Source organism: Anoplopoma fimbria, chromosome 6, assembly GCF_027596085.1.
Source record: "Anoplopoma fimbria isolate UVic2021 breed Golden Eagle Sablefish chromosome 6, Afim_UVic_2022, whole genome shotgun sequence".
Lineage (NCBI taxonomy): Eukaryota > Metazoa > Chordata > Actinopteri > Perciformes > Anoplopomatidae > Anoplopoma > Anoplopoma fimbria.
Genome location: NC_072454.1, coordinates 9,746,708 through 9,772,011, shown reverse-complemented (window position 1 = coordinate 9,772,011; position 25,304 = coordinate 9,746,708). Strand labels below are relative to the sequence as shown.

The window sequence follows — 25,304 nt, the reverse complement described above, 5'->3', positions numbered from 1 at the left end:
GTTTTTTTCTTCCTTGGGTCTTTTAGCTCTCTGTTTTTTAACCTTTAAAGTCTCTTCTTCATCAAATTCCCCCGGTGGTTGTTCTGTCCGTGGCCTGGTGAGAAATAACACGTTGGGTAGAATCAAATCAGGGTAGCTTTACTTGTCTTGCACAAAGGTCATAACAGAAGCAGTGTTGACGCCATGCTTTCTTTTGCCAAAGTGCTGAGGGAGAGTGTATAGCACCTTGACGAAGAGTTTATTCAAACCTAAGGGCTTTGGGAGTCCCCTCTTTGCTTCCTCATGGAGAAAACGCAGAGCTCGTCTGGCCTGTAACTGTAACCTCTTCTCATAAGCAATATTAGTGATATAACCGACAAGTTCTATGACATCATCACCCAAGATCTCAAACTATACATGGCTAAAATACGCACTTACTTCAACTCTCTCTTGCTTAACAAAATAACTTTTGGACTTCCAAAGAGATTCCCATAACATTGGTTTCATATTAAACTGAAAATATACATAAGGTCAAATGATTTTTCCTCCACGGTGGTCCGTTCATCGTTGTATTATCTGCTACATACGCTAGATGAAGTTTCAGGGACTAAATTGTAGAACCATTTAATCTTCACAGAGATAGGATCATGTTTTTCCTTGGTGGAAATTGAATCCTTTAGTGAAACAAACCTCCAGAAACTCATTAGTCTGGACCTCACGGTGCCCTCAGTGTGACTTCTGAACTGTCTCTCTTCTCCCCTAAGCTTCAGAGTGTCTGTAAAGACATTTCCTACTTGGTTGACCCACTCAATAAGGTATAAAGAGTTAGTTATGTTCTCATTCACTGTGGTTCAGCTTCCATCGCTCCTGAGTTTTGTATATTTTGTTTGTTTTGGATCCATGCCGTTCTCATGTCATTCATTAGTAATGGTCTGTGTTTTGGTCGTTCCCATGCTATCTGAGTTCACATGATTGGATGTTCACATATATCATTTATTAAAGCTGGTTTCTGGTTTCTAGATTTTCCAAGCACATAACTTTTGTACGTTCCATTGTAGCACATTCACCGTGTTATTTATTGCGACTTTTTGTCCTGATGAAAGTGAGACTGTAAATAATAATGACGACATTTTTTGAAATATGAGTTAAGAAGCCGTAAATGCCCTGCATGACTCAAGGGTGGTGAAAAAAAGAAGGGAGGGTTTTGTCTTTCAACTGTCATGTCGTGCAATGATTAATAATTAGCTCTTCATTGTCTTCTTGGTTAGTATCTTTCCATCCATTTACATATATATATTTTTTTCTGTCCTTCTTTCCTCCTTCCTTTTTTTTCACCTCAATATCTATCTACCACTCTTAATCTTCCTTTTTCTCTGTTTTATCTCTTCTTCCTCGTCTCTTCCCCTCCGTCTCTGGATCCTCCTCTCCCAGCACCTGGCTGTGACCAGAGACTACAGCTCTGAGTGTATGCGGCGCTACAGCTGGACGCCGGACACCATGGACCACAGCCACAACACTGTGTCCAGTCCCATTCACTCTGGGTAAGAACAGCTGCACTGTCTCATCTCATCTGTTTACCAGCAGGCACACACACACACACACACACACACATGCTACATACAAAAGCTGACACATACACAGCATGCACATTCACATAACTATTTCATAATTACACATTTTCTATGCTTCCTGCACACAACTGTTGTAGTGTCTTTTATCCTCCCCCCTTAGAGTCAATATTCAGCAAACCCTGCAGTAGTGATGCAGACATGATGCAGGGCTGTGGGCTTTCTGTAGTGCCGCTATTGTACACATCACATTACAGCAACAAAAGACACAGTCTATCCTCTGAAAGCTCTCATGTCATACCACAAGTCTAAAGACATGGACCAGATGTCACCGTCATGTTCACGGACATCAGCTCTGTTTCTGTCATCACAGAAACAAAGAACAGACTCTGTGCGAGCTCACGGCACAGTGGCTTGTGTGTTTTATTTGGATAATAATTTAGCTCTCATTCACATACTTTGCATATATGACGTTGGATAATTTTGCTCGAGATGAATGGTGCTCTCTTTGTACAGAACTTAATGCATAATTGCTTCGCTAAGAAATGAAATACTGGGATCTGTCATGTCCAGTTTTGGTTGACTCATTATTACGCCTTGTGTGTTTGTCTGTCTATTTATTTATTGTTTTGTTTTTTGTAATTTTGTCCACAGTGTGTTCTGTGTTTTCCCCTTGATTTTCCACCTCCACAGTTTTTAATCTTTCCTCCATCTTCAGTAGTGACTACAGATCCCAACAGTGATTGTGAAACTTTGATACTAAAACTAGGTTCTGGGGGTTTTTCCTCCTGCATTGTCTCCATTGTGTTTATTTTGCAGCCTCTCCTCCCCGCTCCCTCAGTATGACTCCAGGTGATGACTGAGTTCGCTGCCCTCACCCATGATGCCGCAGTGATTTCACTCTCACTCCTCCACCTCTGTCTCCCTCTCACCTCGACACTCTCTCTCCTCCCTCCTTGGCCTTCTCTCCTCCGCTTTGTGCTCGTCTCATTTGTGTGGTCTGGTGTTTCATTTGCACTGCCTAGATATTAGAAGTGTGTAGTCAACGTGTTTGGGAGTCTTTTTTTTTATTGATGTGCCATCTTTCACGCCATCTCGCACATTGAAAATAACACTTCCTCAAAACTTTACAGGGATTCTGCTATTTCCAGCATACAGTATAGAAAAAGCAACCATACAGTACATTACATAGAATTAGTAGTTAAAAGAATTGTCACGTTTGGCTTGAGGCTTACTGGTTACTCATAAAATATACATTCTACTCCATCATAACTCTTTACTTGTGTCAATGATTATATGGGATGCCAAAACCTGCTCTTTATTTTAAGACATATCACATATTATTCACATTAACCCTATCTTGGTGAAACATCTGTGCAGGTGTTTTAATATTTGTTCACCGAATGCTGCTTTAGAGGAACTGAAATGTGGCAACACCTTCTCACCTTCAGCCTCAGGAGTGGAAACTAAACTTTCTGCAACTTCATTAGCACCCTGTTTAGTTTCAAACTGTGTTTAATGCTCTAAATTTGGGCAAGTGAAGGTGAGAACTGCCAATTTTCAGAACTCAAAGCACCTTTTTTCTCCTTCTTATCTCTTGTTCTTTCTTTATTTTTTGTTATTTCCTCTCTTTTCCTCACTTTGTTTGGGTGTACGGTGATCACAGCATGGGAATCGTCCTCCTCACTTGTGTCCGTGGTGAAGCTTCCTTCTACCTTTCTGTCTGTCTGTGTCATTTCCTCCTCTCACATTGTTCCTTTTAAACCTTGCAGGTTCTTGGTCAGCTTCATGGTGGATGCCCGCGGTGGCTCCATGAGAGGCAGCCGCCACAATGGCATGCGCATCATCATCCCTCCCAGGAAGTGCACGGCACCCACGCGCATCACCTGTCGCCTCGCCAAAAGGCACAAGCTGGCCTACCCCCCACCCATGGTGGAGGGAGAGGGGCTTGTCAGCCGGCTGGTGGAGGTCGGACCAGCTGGGGCTCAGTTCCTCGGGTAGGACGCTTTGGACTTTTTCTTGTGTTGATGTGTCTTCAGCAGGACGGGAAAAATCGGAGATATTTCCTGATATCAACTGCTGATACCTGCCCTAAAGTGTTCTATTTTATCTTTCAGTCCTGTGATTGTGGAGATCCCTCATTTTGGATCCATGCGGGGGAAAGAGAGGGAGCTGATTGTGTTGAGGAGTGACAATGGTGACACGTGGAAGGAGCACCAGTCCGACGCCAGACCAGAAGACCTCTTTGAGCTGCTTACGGGAATGGATGAAGGTAAAGGAAAGGTCATTCGGTGTGCTCGGACATTTATCAACCATAGTTTGTACAAAGACACTTTTTGTGTCCGCAGTGAATGGATGAAGGACAGAGGATGTCGCATGTGTACAGATTGTAAAGCCCTCTGAGGCAAATTTGTAATTTGTGATTCTGGGCTATACAAAATAAACTGAATTGAAATGAATTGAATTGAATGAAGGTGAACTGAACCTCTTAGGAAAATCTAAACTACATTACCCAGGGCTATAAGTCAGCTGGTGACCTAGAAAGTCTAACTTCACTCCAGAAGCATGTTTTTTCGGTCTGTTTAGCCTATTTATTGTCCTGTATGGTAGTGACACTGACCAAATGTCGAACCTAAATTGTGACTAATTTAAATGCATTCATAAAGTCAGAGATTGTATTTAGTGACTTCTTAGGAAAGAAACAAGAACATTAAATGTCGCTTAAAATAACATTCATGAGAGAAAGATTTTTCTCTCACAGAGCTGGACAGTCCTGTCGAGTTGGAGAAGAAGCGCATTTGCCGCATCGTCACCAGCGATTTCCCTCAGTATTTTGCCGTGGTGTCGCGGATCAAGCAGGAGTCCAACCACATGGGTCCTGACGGAGGCATGCTGTCCAGCAGCACCGTGCCCATGGTCCAGGCCTCGTTCCCTCAGGGGGCGCTCACCAAGAGGATCCGGGTTGGCCTGCAGGTACGGCAGGACTCGCCAGATCTGCATCTTGCATCTGTTCCATGACTCAGCTTTTTCATCGCAAATACTGTCCACCGACCTATTATTTATTTATACACCTGACCTATTTTTGGTTGAATATTTGATCCGCCTCACAGGCCCGGACGCTTTTATTACATAGTGAATTCAAGGAAAGTTTGATCACACAATTCATCAAGAAAGTTTTTCTCTGTTTTCCCTTGTTTCTGTTCAGGCCCAGCCTGTGCCAGATGACATGGCGAGGGCGATCCTCGGAAACAGAGCCACCTTCAGCCCCATCGTCACCGTCGAGCCCAGGAGGAGGAAGTTCCACAAGCCGATCACCATGACGATCCCTGTCCCGCCTCGATCGGCAGAAGGCCATCCCACCGGCCACCGAGGCGACGCCGCACCCTGCCTGCGTCTTCTCTGCAGCATCACAGGCAAGTAGACGGGAAGATAACTAGAGCAGGACAACACTGCAGCAGCATCTCTATCCAAAATGATATCCAAAATCTAGCCTAGCATTAAGTTATTTAAAACACATACTTTAACATTTTATCCTTAGATGCTAATAAATGTGTTTTGTGACACCAGACATAGTCGGTCATCCATTTATTTGACATGAAACAGGGTTAGAGGCTCAGAGTCACTATGGATTGAATAGCTGTGGGCACATCAGGCCTACTTTGATGTCAAAAGCCACCGGTCGATAGAGGGAAGATGAAGAGCTGACAAGATTAAAGGAAGAGGATTACTAAAAAGCTGAAGCTCTGGCAAGGTTGGCCAGGCAGTGAGCTCATCTTTTGGCCCTTGTTTCATGCAGGAGGGACGTCCCCAGCCCAGTGGGAGGACATCACCGGGACCACACCGCTGTCCTTTGTGACCGATTGCGTCTCCTTCACCACAAATGTTTCGGCCAGGTAAGACTCATACTGAACACAAACCGCTATATTTTTTATAGTGTGCCATATATTGTATCACAACAATATAACAACCACTTTTCTGAAGCCGAGTAATGATCACTTAATTGCACTTCATTGATCTTTTACTGTTGTTTCCTCATAAAATATGTCATAAATGGAAGTCTTGCTTCTCATATTTTTCTTGTAGAAATTAAGTGCATTTAGAGATTTATGTTGGTGATTCAGAGATAAATTAATTTGCCACTATTTTGATAATGAAGTCATTTTTCAAGCAAAACTGACAAAAATGAAATGGCTCCAGGTTTAAAGGGTCACTATTTTCAGAAGTTTTAATGGATCAAATGATTCATCGAGAAAATTATTGGCAGATTAGTCGTTAATGAAAATAATAGTTAGTTGCAGCCTTCGTTCTACCACTCTGGAATATAAAACTAAATCCAAGGAATTTCGAAATCACTGCCAGAAGACATCTCAGTAAGCCTCAAAATGATGACAGTGCAGAACCAGGAAGCAACGAAAAGTTGGCAGTGAATCCCAGAATATATCACAAGAAAAAAACTTGACGATTAATGTCACTTGGCAAAATTCAACTCTGGACAGCTGTTTTCATTTTTGCCGACTTAAGCATCTATTTTTTTTACCAACCTTTTTTTTCACTACACACATAAGGAGAGCAAGTTACCAAATTGTCTGACTCGACATGTTATTGTCTGACTTTAACCTATTAATTGAAATGTAATGTTTTTGTCCTCCCGGTGCTCTCTTTACTAACAGTCGAGTTTAATTCAGTTTTCTCTGTGGCCCAGCATACTAACAAGGTTACACCTCCTTAAACATTTACATAAATGGTACAAAGGCCCGTTTACCATACATTATTGAGTCTTGCCTCTAAACTTAGCCCGCAAGTGAACTTCTGGTTACAGTACGCAAAGTCATGAACTCTCAACTAGATTTGGATCATGTGGCGAGTGTGCAGCCTGATATTAACTCAGCACCCTTTGGTGCTCAGTTAAAGTTTATTAGATCACTACACAGCTGTCATGTGTTTGTGTTCAACCTTCAGTGAAATAACCTTGTTTGATTTATTGCGTAAGTTTCAGTTTGATACAAAAATGGCTTAAACAGTGCAGAGTTACAAACTTAACTCTGTTTTTAATCATCTTCATATTAAGCAAATTGTTCACTTGGCTCACTTCCGGATTTATCGTTCTTTTTTGTGTCCCCCTCTCCTCTCTCTCCTCTCCTCTCCTCTCCTCTCCTCTCCTCTCCTCCTCTCCCTCCCTTACAACACCTCTCCTCTATACTCCTCTCCTCTTTCCTCCTCTCCTCTCCTCTCCTTTCCTCTCCTCTCCTGTTTCCTCCTCTTCTCTCCTATCCTCTCCTCTTTCCTCCTCTCTCTCCTCCACAGGTTCTGGCTCGCAGACTGTCACCAGATTCCTGAGACGGTGAGTCTAGCGTCTCAGTTATACCGGGAGCTGATCTGCGTGCCGTACCTGGCCAAGTTTGTGGTGTTCGCCAAGATGAATGACGCGGTCGAGGCTCGGCTGCGCTGCTTCTGCATGACGGACGACAAAGTGGACAAGACCCTCGAGCAGCAGGAGAACTTTGAGGAAGTGGCCCGGAGCAAAGATATCGAGGTGGGGTCGTGTGTTCGACAAATGAAAAAGAATCACCTTATTGAAATGCAATTCATCCATTTCTAAACGTATGATGGTCTGTAAACTGCTGTAGGTTCTCGAGGGAAAGCCCATCCACGTGGATTGCTATGGCAACCTGTCCCCTTTCACCAAAAGTGGGATACAGCTGGTTTTCAACTTCTTCTCCTTCAAGGAAAACAGGCTTCCTTTCAACGTGAAGGTATAAAGTATATCCCTCCTGTCGCCCTCTCTCTCTGCTAGCTTTCACTGTCTAAGTTATTCATTCTGGGCTCCTTTGTAAATGTGCCTTGGTGATTAAATTATGTCAGAAATGTCAGATCATCCTTTAGTAATCAGCCGACATTTATAGCAATAGTGATTTTGTTTTGCAGTAAATGTTGTTCAAAGCTACACACTAACTCAACTGTTGTCCTAGTCTTTTTTACATGGATGATGATGAATGACAAATGAAATACAATCTGCTTGTTAACTGCTTAAATCTATATGCTGTGAGACAATTTCCAAATATAGAAATGTTCAATAGGTTGAGGCGTAAAAAAAACAGAAGACAATCTTTTTTTTCACGTTTTCCATTTTACAGGGTCGTTCTTGAAATGTTTTTGTCACAGTCAACTCATGATGCGATCCTTTTGCCGTCCCCTGCAGATCAGAGATATGGGCCAGGAGTCATGTGGCCGCCTCTCCTTCCTGAGAGAGCCAAAATCCAGCAAAGGCCTTCCACAGACTGCCATATGCAATTTGAATATCACACTGCCAACCCACAAGAAGGTAGGATCACCATGTTTGAATAGCTCATCCTTCCAGGCCATTATCATATCATCCACATGTAAATGAGATTGAAATACAGAAAGCGATGTTGTCCTGACATCAAGAGGAGCCATTGAAGTTCATTTGGTTTAGAAGTGACTGCCTGCTGCTTGTGTCTTTTATTAGTGTTAAAGCCTGTGCCAGTCATAAGACCCCACAACGTACACATGCAGCCGCACATGCACATTGTGCTTTGTTCTATTGCCTGGCTCACTGTGGGTACATAAGAATTATGCAAAAAGACGACTCTTCTCATTTGTTTGTTTGTTGTGGTATCGATTGATCACAAGAAACTGAACTTATTTTGCTTTTGCTTTTTGTTATTTTGCTGTTTATTTTATATTAATCCCATAGATTTCTTCTGATGCCTTTTGTTGTTTTTGCTGCTCCATTTTCATCCCCTGAATTTGATTTCCACCTCCCCGCTCATTATAACGTCCCTGCTCTCCATTGTGTCATCTCTCTCCTCTCCTGCAATGCATCTTGGAATACCACAGGATATGGAGTCTGATCCTGATGATGAGGTAAAACAGATTCTTCATCATCACATGGAACTGCTTCTTCTTTGTCGTCCTTTCTGTTGGCTTTACTGCAGATGCTGTAGTAAATATGCGTGTCGCAGATATTCTGTCTCTCGTACAGTACCTTGGTGTGAAAGATGCTTTGGACTGCATGTTTTTTTTACACAGCTACGTGATTTCTGGAGTGACCCCATGTAGTGCATGAGTGGAAATGGCGGTTGTTTTAATTAGCGAGAATTTATTTGCCGTTGTCTTCCCATCCCAAAGTGCAGTGGAGCCAATTGCGGTGCCACACCTCAGCTTGTTTTCCATCTCTATCTTCCTTTCCATACATTTCGGACAGGAAATCACCATGTCTCCATCCGTACTATTAACTCATAGGAAGTTTCACACAGGACTATGGTACCTTTTGTCAGCTTCAAATGAAACCCTAACTCCTTTAAACCTTTAATCATTTGTCTACTTAGTCATTGTTTTGTTGTTTTTGGGGTTTCCCTTCTTCACCCTTGTCCTTGGCTTGTTTGCAACAGAGAAAACTAACTCTCTCAGCTGCATCTCAAAACATTTATAGGAGACTTTAACCACAAGGAGATAAGGCTGGACAGAATGTTGATATTGGACAATTCCGAAGGTTATTAAACCTAGATTATGTTCATTAACAGCATTTTAGTTTAGTGACAACAGCAAAAAAAATATTACAACAATTACAACAGTATGATGAAGGTATGGTTAACTCTTGTGCGTGCCTTTTAAAAAGTTGCTCTCATGTCCTAAAACACTGCCATAAAGATATAATAATATAGTTTTGCACTTTCACCGAGGTAAATATTTTAATTAATATTAGTCCTGACCATAACAACCAAATATGCATTCATTTTCAGAATTATAACCCTTTAAATTTCAATTTAAAATAAAAATAACATAAAAATGTAATTATTTTCTGTATGATAAGTCAATGATAAGAAACAACATTGATTTTGATAAATTACATCAAACACTGCAGTGCTCCATATTACAGCAGCAATTACGTCTTGTTCTAAGATCCAAAAGGGAGAGAGTTTAACAGTTTAGGGCCATAAAAACAGAAAACCCCTCCCCAGTTTTCTAGTGTGAAGAACAGCAGAAAGATCTAAGCGTTCATGTTGGGACGTAAAATGAAAGATCTGTCGCTGATGTATAAAGGTGCTAGTTTGTGTAAGGCTTTGTCGATAAGTAAAAGGACTTTAAAATCAATTCTTAAAGATACAGGTGGCCAGTTTTGGTGTTGGTTAAAATCTGAATTAACTGAATTAAGACTTTTTAGGAAGACCCGTAACAGGACAGTTGGAATAATTGGAGCGGCAAGTATTTCAACTGAAATGCTGTATCATCATTTCAGCATTTTTCTCTCATTTTAGCTATTTTTTTTTGTTGATAAATTTGTAATACGGCATAGTTTCAAAACAAAATTGATTGTGAGAGGGGCGGATGAAATATACTTTACCCCTTACTTTTCACCTAGTTACATAATGGCCACACTATTAATTGCACTGGCATTGAATGATGCTGCAAATTATGTAATGCAGAATTGATTTTTGGGGACCGGGCAAAATTTGTATCACTGTAAAATCACCTAAAACTGAAATGAAATAATTATTACTATTATTTTAATTTTAAGAAGGTGTACCATTTTACCACATTTGATGATCTGCAGAACGCATCTTCATCATAAGAGAACATTGATTTTACACACCGTAACTAACTGGAAGCTGGATTTTGCCCATGCTGACCACTTACTGGAGTAGGCCATACAGAGAAAGCACATTTTGTCTGTAGCTATGACTTTGAGAAATGCAGTGAGTGAAGAGATGCATTACTCTCCAGAGGAGACACTACAGTACACCTGCAGTGTCTCCTTGTGCCAGTACTAACAGCATGTGCTAATTCACTAAAAACAGGGCAGTTTTTCGTGCACTGAGGTATCTCAGTTAACAAATTAACGTTAATATTTAGACCTAATTCTGATAGATCAGAATCACATTTCACCATATTTTTTATGTTAAAGCATCTTTTGTTCTTTTTTGTTTGTTTCAGACTGAAAAGCCAGAACGACGTCATACCTTTGCCTCCTTAGCTTTGCGTAAGCGCTACAGCTATTTGACCGACCCGGCAGCGAGTGAGTTTCCCATTTTTACTTCCATTAAATTTTTGATTGATTTCAGATGTTAATGTGATTTTATTTAGTTTTAGTGTCTAAAGGTCCCTCTATACAGTTTACATGTTTTATTTTATATAGCCATAGTATAGAAAGAGATCTACCTGACAAAACTTGTTCATCAATCATTTATTTTATTCACCTGACACATACTTTTCAAACATCTGTCGTTCATCAAACATTTGCATGGTTTATTGTGTGTCACGCTTCGCTTACCCACTCCATGTTGACAAAAAGTCTCCCTGTTTCACTTGTTCTGTTATTTCACATGTGTGGAAACACTGGGAATCAATGTCTGTCTGTTCATTTATCATTTCAACCAAAAATGTTTTGATTCATGTTGAATAAAATATTATTTTGAATTGTTCTCATTTTTTTAGTGGCCATTTCACTCTTATTGGCTTTATGATTGTGTGCGGCTGTGTATATTAATGTGGTAACAGGTTGCACTTTACATTAACTTGAGTCCCCTTCATTTAGACTATGCTATAACAAGCATTTTAGGGGCAGTTTTCAGAATGCATAGTATAACACAGAAGTGTACAAATTCTGAGATACTGTTTGTGTTTTGTTTTATCACCCAGCCTCATCCATCCGAGTCTTTTCTTAAAGAAATATCTTGTTACCAATGATTTGATGAGATTTATAATATATTAATAGTTATATCTTAAGAAATGTTGACTTAACTGAAAACGGAGACAATTCAAATATGACTTAAATTGCAGGTCATGCTGGACAGGCATGAATGGCTGATTTACTGTTACTTTTTTGTAAAGTGCAACCTCATATTTTAGACCAAACAACTACAGTGATTTTTTTTTTTCATTAATGGTATACACTTGTGGGGTCATCTCTGGCATTGAAAATGAACCAAATGAACACATGTCAATCATACATGTACAGTAAAAGGCACTGTTGCAAGGAGGCAAATAGATTAAGCACATCAAAAGTCAATGGAATTGTGAATTTTGGTTATCATGTCATTTTTTGTCAAGTCTACCACATGTCAAGCATTTTGTTCCAATACATGCTCTGTTCTCTATCGGGTGTATTTTGTCACCAGTCACATATTTTAGACCATCATTTGCCATATCATCCTGGGTTTTTAACTAGGGGCCTTTCTTACAATTCCTGTGTTGAACTTTGTCTTGCTGCTGTGAATATGCTGTTTCTGACTGACTCAAATTTCTCTTTCTGGTTTTTATGTTTTGTTTCAATTTATTTCCGTTACATTTTATGTTCATTTCCTTATTGCTTTTGATTTAAATTATTGTTGAAGAAACAACTGATCGAAGCTCGCCGAGAACACAGCCTTCTGGCTACCCTCACAAACCTGTCTTTTCAACGAGATCTTATCAGGCGTGGTCGCCTGTTCCTGTCGCCGTCACTGGCCAAGCCAAGTCTGGGTTTGGCTCCCTCTCCAGTTCGTCATCCAACACGCCCTCTGCCTCTCCATTAAAGTCTGTCTGGTCCATCAACTCGGCCTCCCCCATCAAGACCAACATCCCCGGATCACCTGCCTCTCCCGTAAAGTCAGTTAGTGACATGGCCTCTCCCATCCGATCCTACAGAACAATCTCCTCTCCTATAAAAACGGTAGTCCAGCAAGCCCAGTACCCAGTGCAGGTCAGCCCCAGTCCCCTGGCCTCGCCAGGTCGAGGCACCCCAGATTCTATATCCATGAAAGGACTGGCAGCATTGTCTGCTAGGACCTCCCCTATAACTGTCTCTGGAGGAGGAAGCCCTCTTCTTGAGAGAACATCGATAAGCATGACCCCTCCAACCTCTCCCAAATCTCTGAGTATGTTCAGTTCACCCCTTCCATACAAGACTGTAATGGGGGGCTCTTGTGGCACAGGATCTTCCTCCTCACCCATAAAAACAGTCCCTGGTCTCTCCTCTGTGCGTACCTTTGCCTCAGATGTCCCTGGCCCTGCAAGAAACCTGTTCTCTTCACTTTCGTCACCACTTAAATCCAACAACCCTCCAAGTGCTGCAGCTCTGATCAATGGAACTGTGTCGCCTACACAGTACCGCTCTTCATCCCCAACATCTCTTCTCGCAAGCAGTCTTCAAGAGAGAATACAAGCAACCACCAACGCTGCGACTACAAGTGTCAATGCAGCCTTTGATGAGGTTGAAAAAACATTCAATTCTTGTTCTGCAGGCTATGGCACCTTGAAGTCCTTGTCCTCTTCAGCATCCTCCTCATACCAGTCCATTCGATCATCAGCTTCTAATTCCCTTTACCCCTCTCTGAGATCCCCTCCTAACCCCGCCACTGCTGTAACATCCAGTACAATGACTGTTCCAGTGTACTCTGTTATTAATGTGCTACCTGAGACCCAGTTTAAAAGGTTACCTGAGGTGTCCAAGTCAGCTGCTGCCCTTCTGTCCCCGCGAAAGACAGTGCCCGTTGAGGTGAATGCTCAGATGCAGTCTTCCTTTGCCAGAACTCTCTCCCCGATCAAAGCGCCTCATTTTCCTGCTGGCCTCAAATCGAACACCACATCGCCACTGTCATCCAGCCAAGAGATTCTAAAAGATGTAGCTGAAATGAAAGAGGACTTGATACGAATGTCAGCCATTTTGCAGACGGACCCAAATTCAACAGCCAATAAAGGATTTCAGTCTGATTCTTCGAAAGAGGCTAAGATAGAGGACGAGGAGCCATATAGAATTGTGGAGAAAGTAAAACAAGATTTGGTAAAAGTGAGCGAAATCCTTACCAAAGACGCTGTGAAGGATGGTAGGGTCGCCCTTTCAAGAGGTTCTTTGGATGACATACACTTCTCAAAAGTACAAGTCGAACAACCACCAAGCAACTGGAGCTATCCACCAAGATATGAGACTGTGGTTCCTCAAGCCAAATCCAAAACAATACCAGATAGAGATTTCAATCTCTCCAAAGTGGTGGACTACCTGGCCAATGATGTTGGGAGCAGCTCTTTCGCCAAAATACACGACACAAAACATAAAGCAGATGAGGGAAAGAGAGAAGGAGAGGGCAAGGAGAAGCAGAAACGTGTCCTTAAACCTACGATAGCAGTTCAGGAGCACAAGCTCAAAATGCCTCCAACAAACATGCGCTCATCATCTTCAGACAAAGAGATCAGTAGAGTAGCAGATGCGCTTTTTGGTGCAGACACTGTGCTTGACTCCCCTGATGATATCTCACATGAACAGGATAAAAGCCCCCTCTCAGACAGTGGCTTTGAGACCCGGAGTGAAAGGACACCCTCTGCTCCTCAGAGTGCTGAGGGCATGGGCCCCAAGGCTCTTTTTCAGGATATCCCAGTTCCCCCAGTAATCACTGAAACTAGGACTGAGGTTGTTCATGTCATCAGGAGCTATGAGCCCCCAGAGGATAACAAACAACCTGCAATGGAGGATGCACATCCTGTCAGATATATTGATTCAGATTCTAGAGGGCATCAAGCTACATCAACTCCAGATCAGAATAAATGCTATTCAATAAAAGTCAGCCCTGATGAGGATCCAATGGGGAAAGGGATGAGGGTAAAGGAGGAGACTCACATCACTACCACCACCAGGATGGTGTACCACAAACCGCCTGGCAAAGAAGCAGCATCGGAGAGGTGTGAGGAAACTATGTCTGTGCATGATATAATGAAGGCTTTTCAGTCAGGCAAAGACCCTTCTAGAGAGCTGGCTGGACTGTTTGAACACAAGTCAGGCAATGAGGAAACATCACAAAGAGTCCTCGAGGACATCAACTCCAAACCAAAGGTTGAAAGAATAATTGAGGTTCACATTGAAAAAGGCAATAAAACAGAACCAACAGAGGTCATCATCAGAGAGACAAAAAACCATGCAGAGAAAGAAATGTATTACTACCCAGGGAATAGACAGGAAGAGGAGGAGCCCGAGGAATCACTTCCAGTGTACCTTGACTCCCCAAGAGTGAACACACCCATGTCACAAGAGGAAGACAGTCGCCCTAGTTCAGCCCAGCTCATGGCAGATGACTCTTACAAAACACTGAAGCTACTCAGCCAGCAATCTGTAGAGTACAATGAGGACGAAGCGTCAGAGCTTAGGGGAGAATCTTATAATTTTGCAGAGAAAATGCTACTCTCTGAGAAATTTGACCAGTCTCATTCTGACACAGAGGAATATCTGAGGGATAGGTCTCGCTTCCACTCACCAGACAGAAGCAGTCACAGTGAGGGTAGACCAGGCGGACCGAGGACAGAGTATGTCTTTAGGTCGACGAGAAATGTGTTTGACAAATCTGGAAGAATGGCCAATGTTGATGATAACTTTGACAAACTGACACTTTTGCAGTATTCGTCTGAGCCTGGTAGCCCAAAACAATCAGTTTGGATGCGTGTGTCAGATGACACACAGAGTAAAGAAAGAGAACAGCTTATGTATGAGGACAGAGTGGACAGGACTGTTAAGGAGGCAGAGGAAAAACTCAGTGAGGTATCTCAATTCTTTCGTGATAAAACAGAACAGCTAGATGATGAGCTCTCGTCTCCAGAAAAGAAATCTCGAAGACCAGACTTCAGAGAATCACGATCCGGGCCCAGTTCTACACACAGCAGTCCAGAGAGGTCAGCGTATAGAAATGGAGGTAGTGGGGAAGAGTGGAGTAGAGAAAGGCTTAGAGACAGGTTCAGCTCCAGTGACAGGAAATGTGCAAGTTTGCCCAGCAGTCCAGAGAGGAGAGTATTGCTGCAGTACAGCGATTCAGAGCCAAGAAAACAAGGAGATACTAATTCACAGGGAAGCACAGGTGAAAGCCCTAAACCCTTTCAAATGTCTTCCTCCAAAGTCAGTGCAGTGAGGCTAAAGTTTGAACAAGAGGCTCAAAGGCAAGAAAGGAGTTCTCAGGGTGGCCAAAATTCAAATCCTCCTATCAGGAAACTCCAGGAAAGTAAGCTACCTGTGTATCAAGTGTTTGCTGGTCCAGACATTCCAAAAATTCCAGACAGTCCAGGAAACCAGAGAAGACGTCCAGATAGTGAATCAAACAAGTTCTCACCCAAGCATGAGACCAGTGGAAAAGATCAGGAAGAGAAAAAGTTTTTCAAAACATGGGAGAGCCAAGACTACGGGAACTATAAACCCCAATCTCCCACATTATCTCAGGCTTTAATTCATGATTCTATAAAGGATAGTGATTCACAAAGACAAGAAACCACCAAGAAAATAATCTACACAGAATTTGTTGTCCGAGAAAGTCCAAATAGCAATGATAGTCTAAAAAAAAACTCGGAATCACAAATTCCTATAAGAAAGCCATCTAATTTCTCAGAAAATCACAAATCCACCACTTTAAAACTAGATTCCTCTGTTGAACCCCATGAGAAGACAGGGTCTCATATACCTACTTTAGCTAGAAATCGGTTAAACAGTAGCTCTGAATCCAACAAGTCTACTCGTGGATCATCACTAGGAAAATCCACAGACTCATCAGACGGTAGCCTGTTGAATGTTGTGTGTAATGGTGTTGATAGTGACCAAGCTGAGTATTTGGATGAATTAACTCCTGTAGTTGTCACAGAGGGTTTCAAAGATATTAAACCCCTACCTGTGTATGTTAGCATCGAAGTGGGACAGCAGTATGAAAAAGAAACGGCCTCTGGGCAGCTGGGAACGTACAAAAAGATAGTAAGCCATGAGAGTAGGACAGTGCATGAGACTAGGGGTGCATTTTACACTGTCAAGCAAAAGCAGTCTCCATCTCCTCAGGGAAGTCCAGAAGATGACACTCTAGAACAAGTAACTTTCCTGGACAGCTCTGGGAAAAGTCCTGTTACCCCTGAGACCCCCAGCTCAGAGGAAGTGAGTCTGGCCTCAAGAACACCAGACTCTGTGATAGGCTTCATGCCTGGCATGCCAAGCCCTATCCTAGAGGAGTCTGAGGAAGAAGAAGGGAAGACCTTCATCTACAAGGGGCCCTTGAAGGAAAAATCGAAGCCAGCTTCCTCAGAAAATCACAGTAGAAAACAGGACACAGAGAGACAGAAGTCAAGGGGTAAACGAGTGGCTTACATAGAGTTTCCACCTCCTCCTCCCTTAGAGGCAGAGCAGTCCGACCCTGAGAAAAAGGGCTCTTGTGCTTCTTCTGAGGCAGAGACGGAGATGATTGAGGTGAACCTCCAAGAGGAGCACGATAGGCACCTCTTGGCCGAGCCTATCATCAGGGTCCAGCCTCCATCCCCTATTCCCCCTGGAGCTGATAACAGCGACTCCAGTGATGATGAGTCCGTCTTCCATCCCATCCCTGTCAAAAAGTACACTTTCAAAATGAAAGAAGAGGGAGAGAACCTCTCAAAGCCCCAAGAATCTGAGAAAAACGATGATAGGGAGTCTGAGATCAATGGTGTAGTTAAGGAGGAGGATGCTGACTTTGACCAAAATGGCAATGACCAGTCAGTCACTGACTGCTCCATAGCATCCACTGCTGAGTTCTCCCATGACACAGATGCTACTGAAGTTGACTCTTTAGATGGGTATGACCTTCAGGATGAGGATGACGGACTGAGCGAGGACCCTAAAACATCTAGTCTGTCCAATGATGGGAAAACAACCGACCGCTCATTTAGTCAGTCCAAGCTTGAAGTGATAGAGGAAGAGAAATGTGAGGAAGGGGGGGATAATGGAAAGACTAAAACCAACACATCCTCAGCCAGTGGAGATGAGAAAGATTATACCCTTGAAGGAAGACATCCAGATAGGCAGACCTTTGCAGACAACTACTTTGGCTACCAACTTGAAGAGGAGCTGAATTCAACCTTTAAAACTGTTGCCACCAAAGGCCTGGACTTTGACCCCTGGTCAACCAAAGGGGGTGATAATGATGGCGTTTTTGACTCCAAAACAAAAGATGAGGACCCCAAGCCCTTTGGTTTATCGGTGGAGGACAAATCACAGGCTACAACACCTGACACAACCCCCGCTCGAACACCGACTGATGAGAGCACACCGACTAGTGAGCCTAACCCCTTCCCTTTCCACGAAGGGAAGATGTTTGAGATGACCCGCAGTGGTGCTATTGACATGAGCAAGCGGGACTTTGTTGAAGAGAGGCTTCAGTTTTTCCAGATTGGTGAGCATTCCTCTGACCCTAAAACAGGGGAAAAGGGGAGAGGGGGCAAGATCCTGGGGGTAGTTTCCTCTCAGTCAGGGGAGAGGGCCACAGTAGATGTGAAGGTTATAGATACTACCACAGACAGCAGCACAACACCAACAACACCAGCAGCAACAACAGCAAAATCCAGCACTGCACAGCCTGGCATTGACACTGGCTATACCGGTACTGATGCCCCGACCTGTGAAGCCATAGCTGAGACCGCCTCCTCATGCACAATCACAGCCTCTAAGGTTGATCCCAAATTACGCACTCCTATTAAGATGGGCATAGCTGCCTCCATAACTGTGAAAAAAGACTCGGGGGATCTCACCGATTGTAAAGCTGAGATGTCAGAGGGTCAGATGGTGCCAGAATACATCAGTATAGAAGGTCAGGGTACAGAGAGCCAGACTAGCAGAATCACTGAGCCCAAGTTAGAGACAAGAGATTACCCTTCTGAAAACTGCAACAACAACAATAACCTTGAGTCCTCCAGCGTTCAGGCCAACTACATTCAATGTGGTAGTGTGGTGTTTAATTTGCAGTCCTCCTCTGAGCCCACTCTTCAAAAAGCTAGCAGGATAGAAACACTGTGCTGTAGGGATGTAGAAGAGAGAGTGGAAGTACACAACAGCAGTCAAGTGCAGGAGCAGAAAAGTGAAACAGTCAAAGAGAGTGAAGTGAAGCAGCCAAAGTCGAGGCTTCCAGTTAAAGCATCAGGTTGGTCATTTCACACGCAGGGAACAGCCATAGGCAAACAGAAGCCCAAACAAACAGTGAAGGTTGAGGTCAGGAAGAGACGAGAGCCAGCCATTGCCAAAGTAGAACCCAGGTCTAGAATACCAATCAAGGATGTTAAAAAGAGCAGCCCTGCTGCCGCAGCTAGCTCACTTGTTTCAGTTCAGGTCACCTCACAGCCAACCAGGGCATTGGACACAGGGAGAGCAGCCATACAGTTGCCCACACGGCTACCATTGAAGGATAGACATCAGGTCAGCAATGTCAAAATTGAGGGAGCATGTAGAAAGGAGAGACAGGAGAACCCTAGTGAGGTTTGTAAGCGCACCATCGAATACTTTAAAGGCATTAGCGGGGAGACGCTAAAGTTGGTGGACCGCCTGTCAGACGAGGAGAAAAAGACGCAGACAGAGCAGTCGGAGGAAGACAGCACCTCCCGGAGCACCTCTCTGTCGGACGCCTCCCAGCCTTCCCAGCCCTCCCAGCCCTCCCAGCCCTCCCGCTCATCCAGGTCTGGTAGAGGTTCGAGGGCTGAGGCCGGGGCCGCGTCCGTAAGGGCAAAGGTGGCGACGACGGACAGGGCCTCCGGCAGTGAGAGGAGCAGGAGGAGTAGGCGGACTGGTGGGAAGGAGGGCAGTCAGGGACTCACAGGGTCTCGAACGCCTCCCATCGCGGAGATCAAGCCTAGTTTGTAAAACTTTCACACTATGTTTAAAATACATCTATATATTTATATATTTCACTTTTAGTTGCATGACATCGTTGTGATCGTTTAATGGATTGACTGGAATGCCTGTGGCGTGTTTACATATTCTCTTCAGAACAGTAGCTGTCATTTAAATTTATTTTTTTGTCATTGATGTACTGTGTACTGTATTGTCCTTGTTGCAAGATTCTCTTTTCTCTGTTTCCCCCCTTTCAACCCTTTAAAACCTCTGAATAGTAGATTGAGCATGCCAGTAGTAGTGACTGGTCCACTGGCACAACCAGTGCCTTTTTTGACTCCCTGGTCTGTCTGTCTGTTTGTCTGTGCGGGTTCGCTACCAAGTTATTGTTGTAGTTTGTTCTTACAGAATTTCTTCATGCTATCAGTTGTCATTTAAGCTGACTAGTGTTGGCAAAGAACACACAAAAAGCGTCTTCGCATGTTGACATTTTAGATCCTATCAAAGATCTTTCCACCCTAGATTTGTAGAGCAATGAGTCTGTTGTTGAGAGTCATGTTATGCTTTGTTTTGTGTGATTCTCATGACAGTTACTGCCTGCTTAGAGGATACATACCACAAACAGTCACAGAGCACCACTTACTCTATGAACATATTTAAGTTGCCCATAATGTATCTAGTGTAAAATATCCTTTTCTTGCCATCCTGGGGAAATAATTGAACTTTTATTAAAACCTTATTACACTAATATGCAAAAAATTGTAATATAAATATTTTGAACACAACCTTAGTTAATGTTGTTAATTCTGATGAACAAGTGGCCAGAAAAGGACAATTATGTACGTGTTTATTTCTCTCTAACATAAGTGTATAGGGAGAGCAGAATGTGAATGGTATTGATGAGTCATTGTCCTCTATCTCCTCAGGTCCCCAGAGTCCTTGTGAGCGAACAGACCTGCGCATGGCTATCGTTGCCGATCACCTGGGACTCAGTTGGACAGGTGAAAAACATTCTGCATTGCATCGTTTTTCTCTCTCTTTAATCCGCCTCTACAAAATGTTCACTCTTTTGTCTCAAACCCTGTTATTTACTGCCATCTTCAGGCTAACTGAGTAACTAACAAAGAATATATGCTGGCTATCAATGCCACCCTCTGCAGTCTGTGTGCTTGCAATATAAATACAATCTACATTAAAGTTAGAACAGTTCTGAGCTGCTATCTGTTCCTCATCACAGAGTTGGCTCGGGAGATGAACTTCACGGTGGATGAGATCAACCACGTCAGGCTAGAGAACCCCAACTCTCTGACAGCCCAGAGCTTCATGCTACTTAAGAAATGGGTCAGTCGGGAAGGAAAAAACGCCACAAGTAAGACTATTTTTACATCTGAAAAACTTTTCTCTCTCCTTTTCTCCTCTGTGTATCTCTTTCTCGCTCTCTTCAGTCTTTCTTCTCTTGATTAATGATTAAAAAGTAAATCACCTTGAGAAGACAAACTTCTAATGTCTGTGTAGTCCATCTTAGTCTGTCTGTCTTTCTGTTAATACTCTCTTTCTGTCTCTATTTTTACTCTCTAATCTTTAAGCATCAACCTGGGAGAGATGCTTACATTTAGGCTTATTGCTAAATTGGACAAAGCAGTTCTGCTCATAATTACAAACCTTGTTTAATTTACATTTCCAGGTGTCTTAATGCATTTTTTTGTATTTTTTTTCCGCAGCGGATGCCTTAACCTCAGTGCTGACCAAAGTCAATCGGATGGATATTGTGACTTTACTGGAGGGCCCAATATTTGACTATGGTAACATTTCAGGCACGAGATGTTTTGCCGATGATAACGCTGTTTTCCGGGATCAGGCTGATGGTAAAGTTTAGCTCCGTCTAGCTGACCTCTTACCTCTCCCTGCTACCTTTTTTTGTTGTGCGAATGCATGGATCACATGTTTATAGTCCTGGTTCAAATCTCTAGAGAAGCTGATAAATAGTCAGATTTGGAGTTTGTTTGGACAACTGGCTCCCAATGTTCCCCAAATGCATTCCTGAATTTCATGCTTAACAATTTACTTGCCATAAAAATGATAATAGTATTCTACTTTCAATTAAAATGTCTTGCTCTTCCATTCATTCAATTTATTAAATTATAGCCATGCTTTTGATAGCACTTAAACCCTTGCACTTATTAAATTATTAAAATGATGTCAATTTTGAATTGGCTTCTATAGAATTAATCACCATCAGGTCATGCTCAGGGTGAATACTCCTCTACAAATCAGAATTGTGTTTCCAGTTGTCACAAATGAGCAATATCCACTGTTAAAATCCTATCCTAAGTGCATGCTGCATACTACGTAGTACTTTAAATGCTTTTTTTCCAAATACATCTGACTTAAGTAGAAATTATTTAACCCTGTAGAGTCTGCTTTCTCTGTTGGTTTAGTTCAGTTCTCCTAGTTCTCCTCCAGTTCCTCTGAGCCTTCCTTGGATAGAATCTCTCCAGACTGCCTCCTCCTCCTCCTCCTCCTCCTCCTCCTCCTGCCTCCCATTACCTCCCCACAGCAGCATCTACTGCTGATAACAGCACATAACAGCTCTTAATAATTAAGAGTCATGTGTTGCCCTGTCCTCATCCATCCCTCATATGCCTCCTCCTCCACCCTTAAATGACATAATTCACTGTCTTCTTGTGCCAGCATGTTTCACATTTATGTTTTCTTCCTCCCTCTTCAATTCACTTTTTGTCTCTTTTTTATCTCTTCTGCATACATCTCGACATATTCCTTTCCTATAGTTTGCGTGATTATCCCCTTAACTCCCAGAACCACTCAAGGTGCCTTCATCCTGCAGACACCCGGCCCCTTCTGTCCATCTACGACCCCGACCACCCCACCCTCTCCCCTTACACCCACTGCAGCACTTCCCCGCCGCTCCTTATCCCTCCGCCGCTCTCCGAGTTACGAGTCCTCCATTTCGCTCAAAGACTTGGCACCTCCGGCGCTATTCAAACCAACAGAGTTCAACGTCCTCTCCCCTCCTCCCCCGTGCCTCATCCACCAGTGCCCTGCCCTCCCTGTCTCGCCCCAACCGTCGTCCCCAATCCCCCTCATCACCCCACCTTTACCTCCCTCACCTGCTGCTAACTCAGCCATTCCTTCTTCAGTTCCGTGCTCTCCAACGTCTGTCCCCGCCTCCCCCACACTCATCACTCCGACTCCCAACCGTTTACGAGCTGAACCAAACTCCTCCTCTCCAACATTATCCCAATCTACCTCTGAGCCGTCCTGTCATACTACTGCACCCTCTATAACAGCAACCACGCCCGCCAACCTCACCCTCGTAACCTCCTCTTTTGCCCCTAGCCAATCTGAACCCCTCCTCACACCTGTTCCTCCCATCTTCTCCTCACCCTCATGCATGGCATCACCTTCTGTCACCTTGTCTCCAAGTAAAGAGTCTCTAGTGACCCAGCTGGCCTCCTCCTCTCGCCCTGTCTCCCCTCTCTCCTTGTCTACTCTCCCTTCCTTCTCTGCATCTGGGTCCCGTTGTCCAAGCCCAACTCCTTCCTCCCCTCCTCTCCGCTCCCTGTCTCCCTGTCCTTCTTGCCAGTGTACTTGTGCACCATCCATCTCCCCACCTCCACCCCCCGTTGACCCATCTACAACGGAAATATTGATTTAGTATGCTCTATCCTTTTTCTTCTCTCACATCTCTCATCTATCAACTGTCTCATGTGAGCATGTAACAGAACACCCTGGCAAATATTAATAGCTTACACTCCCACGCTACGCCATTAATATGGCCTTACGTCACTAATGTGTCCCACTGTCAATGTCTTACCTCACCATAACTGAAAACCAACTACTGATAAACATGACATTGCTTTTATGATTACTGTCAATTAGAATACACTTCTTTATACATCTTAAACATGATTTTTAATTGTGTTAAATATGGCATTTTCCAACATATACATTAAAATGAATCGTATATATTTATTACATTTTACTGCCTATGTTTGATATTGGTTTGTCATACTGCCTTAGCTTCTGCATATCACTATCTTAGCTAGTGGTTGTCTGGATACATGCTTTACACTTCAACCACTGTGCCATCGTCAACGGTGTATGTGTTAGGGGGTGTGTGTGTTTTTTCGGTGTTTTATATTCCTTTGTGGCATGCTTCGGTGTGTTTGTTTGTCTCTACATTTGTCATCCTGTCACCTGCAGATTATCAGAGCATTCTAGCGGAGCTGCAGTCCCCCGCCGCACTTCACTCTGACCCCAACTTCTTGGTGCCCGAACTCCCCGTCACCCCCAACCCTTCCCTTGCCCACCACCAGCAGCACCACCATTACCCAGAACCAGACACCCCTTTGCTGGCTGACTCCCAGCCTCAGCCCCTGCCCTGGAGCCCGGAGATAGAGCCAGGTAGCAGAGAGCCGGACAGCCCCCCTAGGAGCCCCCCCAGACCCTGTGAGCTGAGTCTGCCAGTCCCAGTCTTTGTGCTCCCTGATCCTATTCCTCCCAAGGTCATTAAACCCCACATCGCTCTGAACGACGAGCTGCTTTTGAGCGAGGAGGAGGACAGGTCTTGTCAAGAAATGGAGTCGAGCCACAAGCCCAAGTCACTCTCCCTCCCTGCGATGTGTGAGTTAGACATCGACATGGCTTACACCACATCTTCCCCTTCACTCTCATCAGTATCATCGATAACCCCTTCGTCGCCCGACAGACTACAAATAGGAGATGGAGGAGTGCAGATGGGTTCCCCCGATGGAGCACAAGAGGATTTATGTTTTAAAGGAAGTGAAAAGGAAGTGACAGAGGAAATAGAGAAGGTTGTTGAGATGGTTGCAGCAGAGTTAGCGAAGGGAAATGGATTTGTGGAAAAGTGGGTAGAGCAGGACTTGATTAAAAATGTGGAAAGAAAATGTGAGATGATAACAAAAGATAGGTCCCCACTGGCAGAGGAGAATGACATTTTAAAGGAACAGATGGAGGGGTTTGGAGAGAAAGAGAAAGATGTGATAAATGATGGGAATATGGGGGCAGAGGTGGAGGAGGTGCAGAATCTGTCAGAGGAGCAGCATAATCTGATAGAAACTGGGCATGAAGTGGAAAAAGGTTGTATCACAATAGAGGCAGAGGCTGTCGAAAAGGGTATTACTGAAGCAGCTGAGGTTCAAAAAGTTGAAGATGGACCACTGCAGTTTAAAGATGAAGAAGGGTGTGGCAGTGAAAGAGATATTTGTGAGACATCAGAAGGGGACCCGGCGGCCGAGGAACCAGCCGTTGCTCCCGTCTCCCCTCAGGCCTGGGTTGAGGCACTTGGGGAACGTCAGCCCAGTGAGTCTGAATCCAATGAGGAGGAAGAGGAGGGAAACGGAGACAACGAAGAGGCATCTCTGTTGGAGGAGGTGGAGATAGAAGAAGGCTCAGAGGAGAAGGAGGAGGACAAAGAGACGACCGAGGCCAATGTTCAGGAGGTTCTTGATGAGGTTGAACAGGCAGAAAAAGAAGTTTGTTCACTTTCAGGTTGGCACAGTGATACATCCAGCGTCAATGTGGAACCACCAACGCCAGGCCGCAGCGTCAGCTCAGACCTGCTCGACAGGCGGGAAAGGTAAAAGTATTAAACAACTTTAGGCTTCAAGCAGAATCCCTCCCAGAATGACAAAACAATTTTGTAAACCTGAATTGGAAATCTGCTGTTTTTTCTTGTGCATCTATTACAGAAATCTTCTCAAACAATTGTCAGTTCTTCACTTTATCCTGCTACAACCCTAACTCTGTGTTTCTTCATCGACAGCCAAGAGAACTCCAGTGACTCCGTCACTTCCTCGTCTAGGGGCGAATCAGGGAGGTCCCGACAGAACGGCAAGAACTCAAAGCACTCACCTCAGGACCGCTCATCGGAATCATCGAATGGCAGAAAGGAAGAGGGAAAACTAGTATCGGAGAAAAAAGTCCAGGTAACAAGAATTAACCAATTAAAAAAACCTTAAACAGTCATTATAACAGTGTAGAACATAATTATTGGCAGCTGCAAAAAGCACTATATTTTATTGTTATTGCAGGAGACGCATCTAAACCTATGGTATAGGTTTCGCTGAAGAAACATAACCTTCAGTGTTTTATTCCAGGTTTCTCCTTTTTTTGATACAGCCAACCGTGGA

The 25,304-nt window shown here is 43.7% G+C and overlaps 1 protein-coding gene across 1 annotated transcript in view; it reads left to right on the top strand.

Moving 5' to 3' along the window:
• LOC129092723 (ankyrin-3-like) overlaps positions 1 to 25,304 on the top strand; it is a 96,257-nt gene that overhangs the window by 64,815 nt on the left and 6,138 nt on the right. Inside the window, exons 30-48 of the mRNA XM_054600741.1 lie at positions 744 to 794; positions 1,411 to 1,520; positions 2,367 to 2,399; positions 3,320 to 3,544; positions 3,665 to 3,819; positions 4,309 to 4,520; positions 4,753 to 4,960; positions 5,344 to 5,440; positions 6,852 to 7,080; positions 7,175 to 7,300; positions 7,747 to 7,869; positions 8,406 to 8,432; positions 10,503 to 10,584; positions 11,903 to 19,153; positions 20,058 to 20,132; positions 20,369 to 20,500; positions 20,853 to 20,996; positions 23,356 to 24,751; positions 24,938 to 25,100. Coding sequence (XP_054456716.1) covers positions 744 to 794; positions 1,411 to 1,520; positions 2,367 to 2,399; positions 3,320 to 3,544; positions 3,665 to 3,819; positions 4,309 to 4,520; positions 4,753 to 4,960; positions 5,344 to 5,440; positions 6,852 to 7,080; positions 7,175 to 7,300; positions 7,747 to 7,869; positions 8,406 to 8,432; positions 10,503 to 10,584; positions 11,903 to 19,153; positions 20,058 to 20,132; positions 20,369 to 20,500; positions 20,853 to 20,996; positions 23,356 to 24,751; positions 24,938 to 25,100 — 10,839 coding nt within the window. The remainder of the gene's footprint in view (positions 1 to 743; positions 795 to 1,410; positions 1,521 to 2,366; positions 2,400 to 3,319; positions 3,545 to 3,664; positions 3,820 to 4,308; positions 4,521 to 4,752; positions 4,961 to 5,343; positions 5,441 to 6,851; positions 7,081 to 7,174; positions 7,301 to 7,746; positions 7,870 to 8,405; positions 8,433 to 10,502; positions 10,585 to 11,902; positions 19,154 to 20,057; positions 20,133 to 20,368; positions 20,501 to 20,852; positions 20,997 to 23,355; positions 24,752 to 24,937; positions 25,101 to 25,304) is intronic.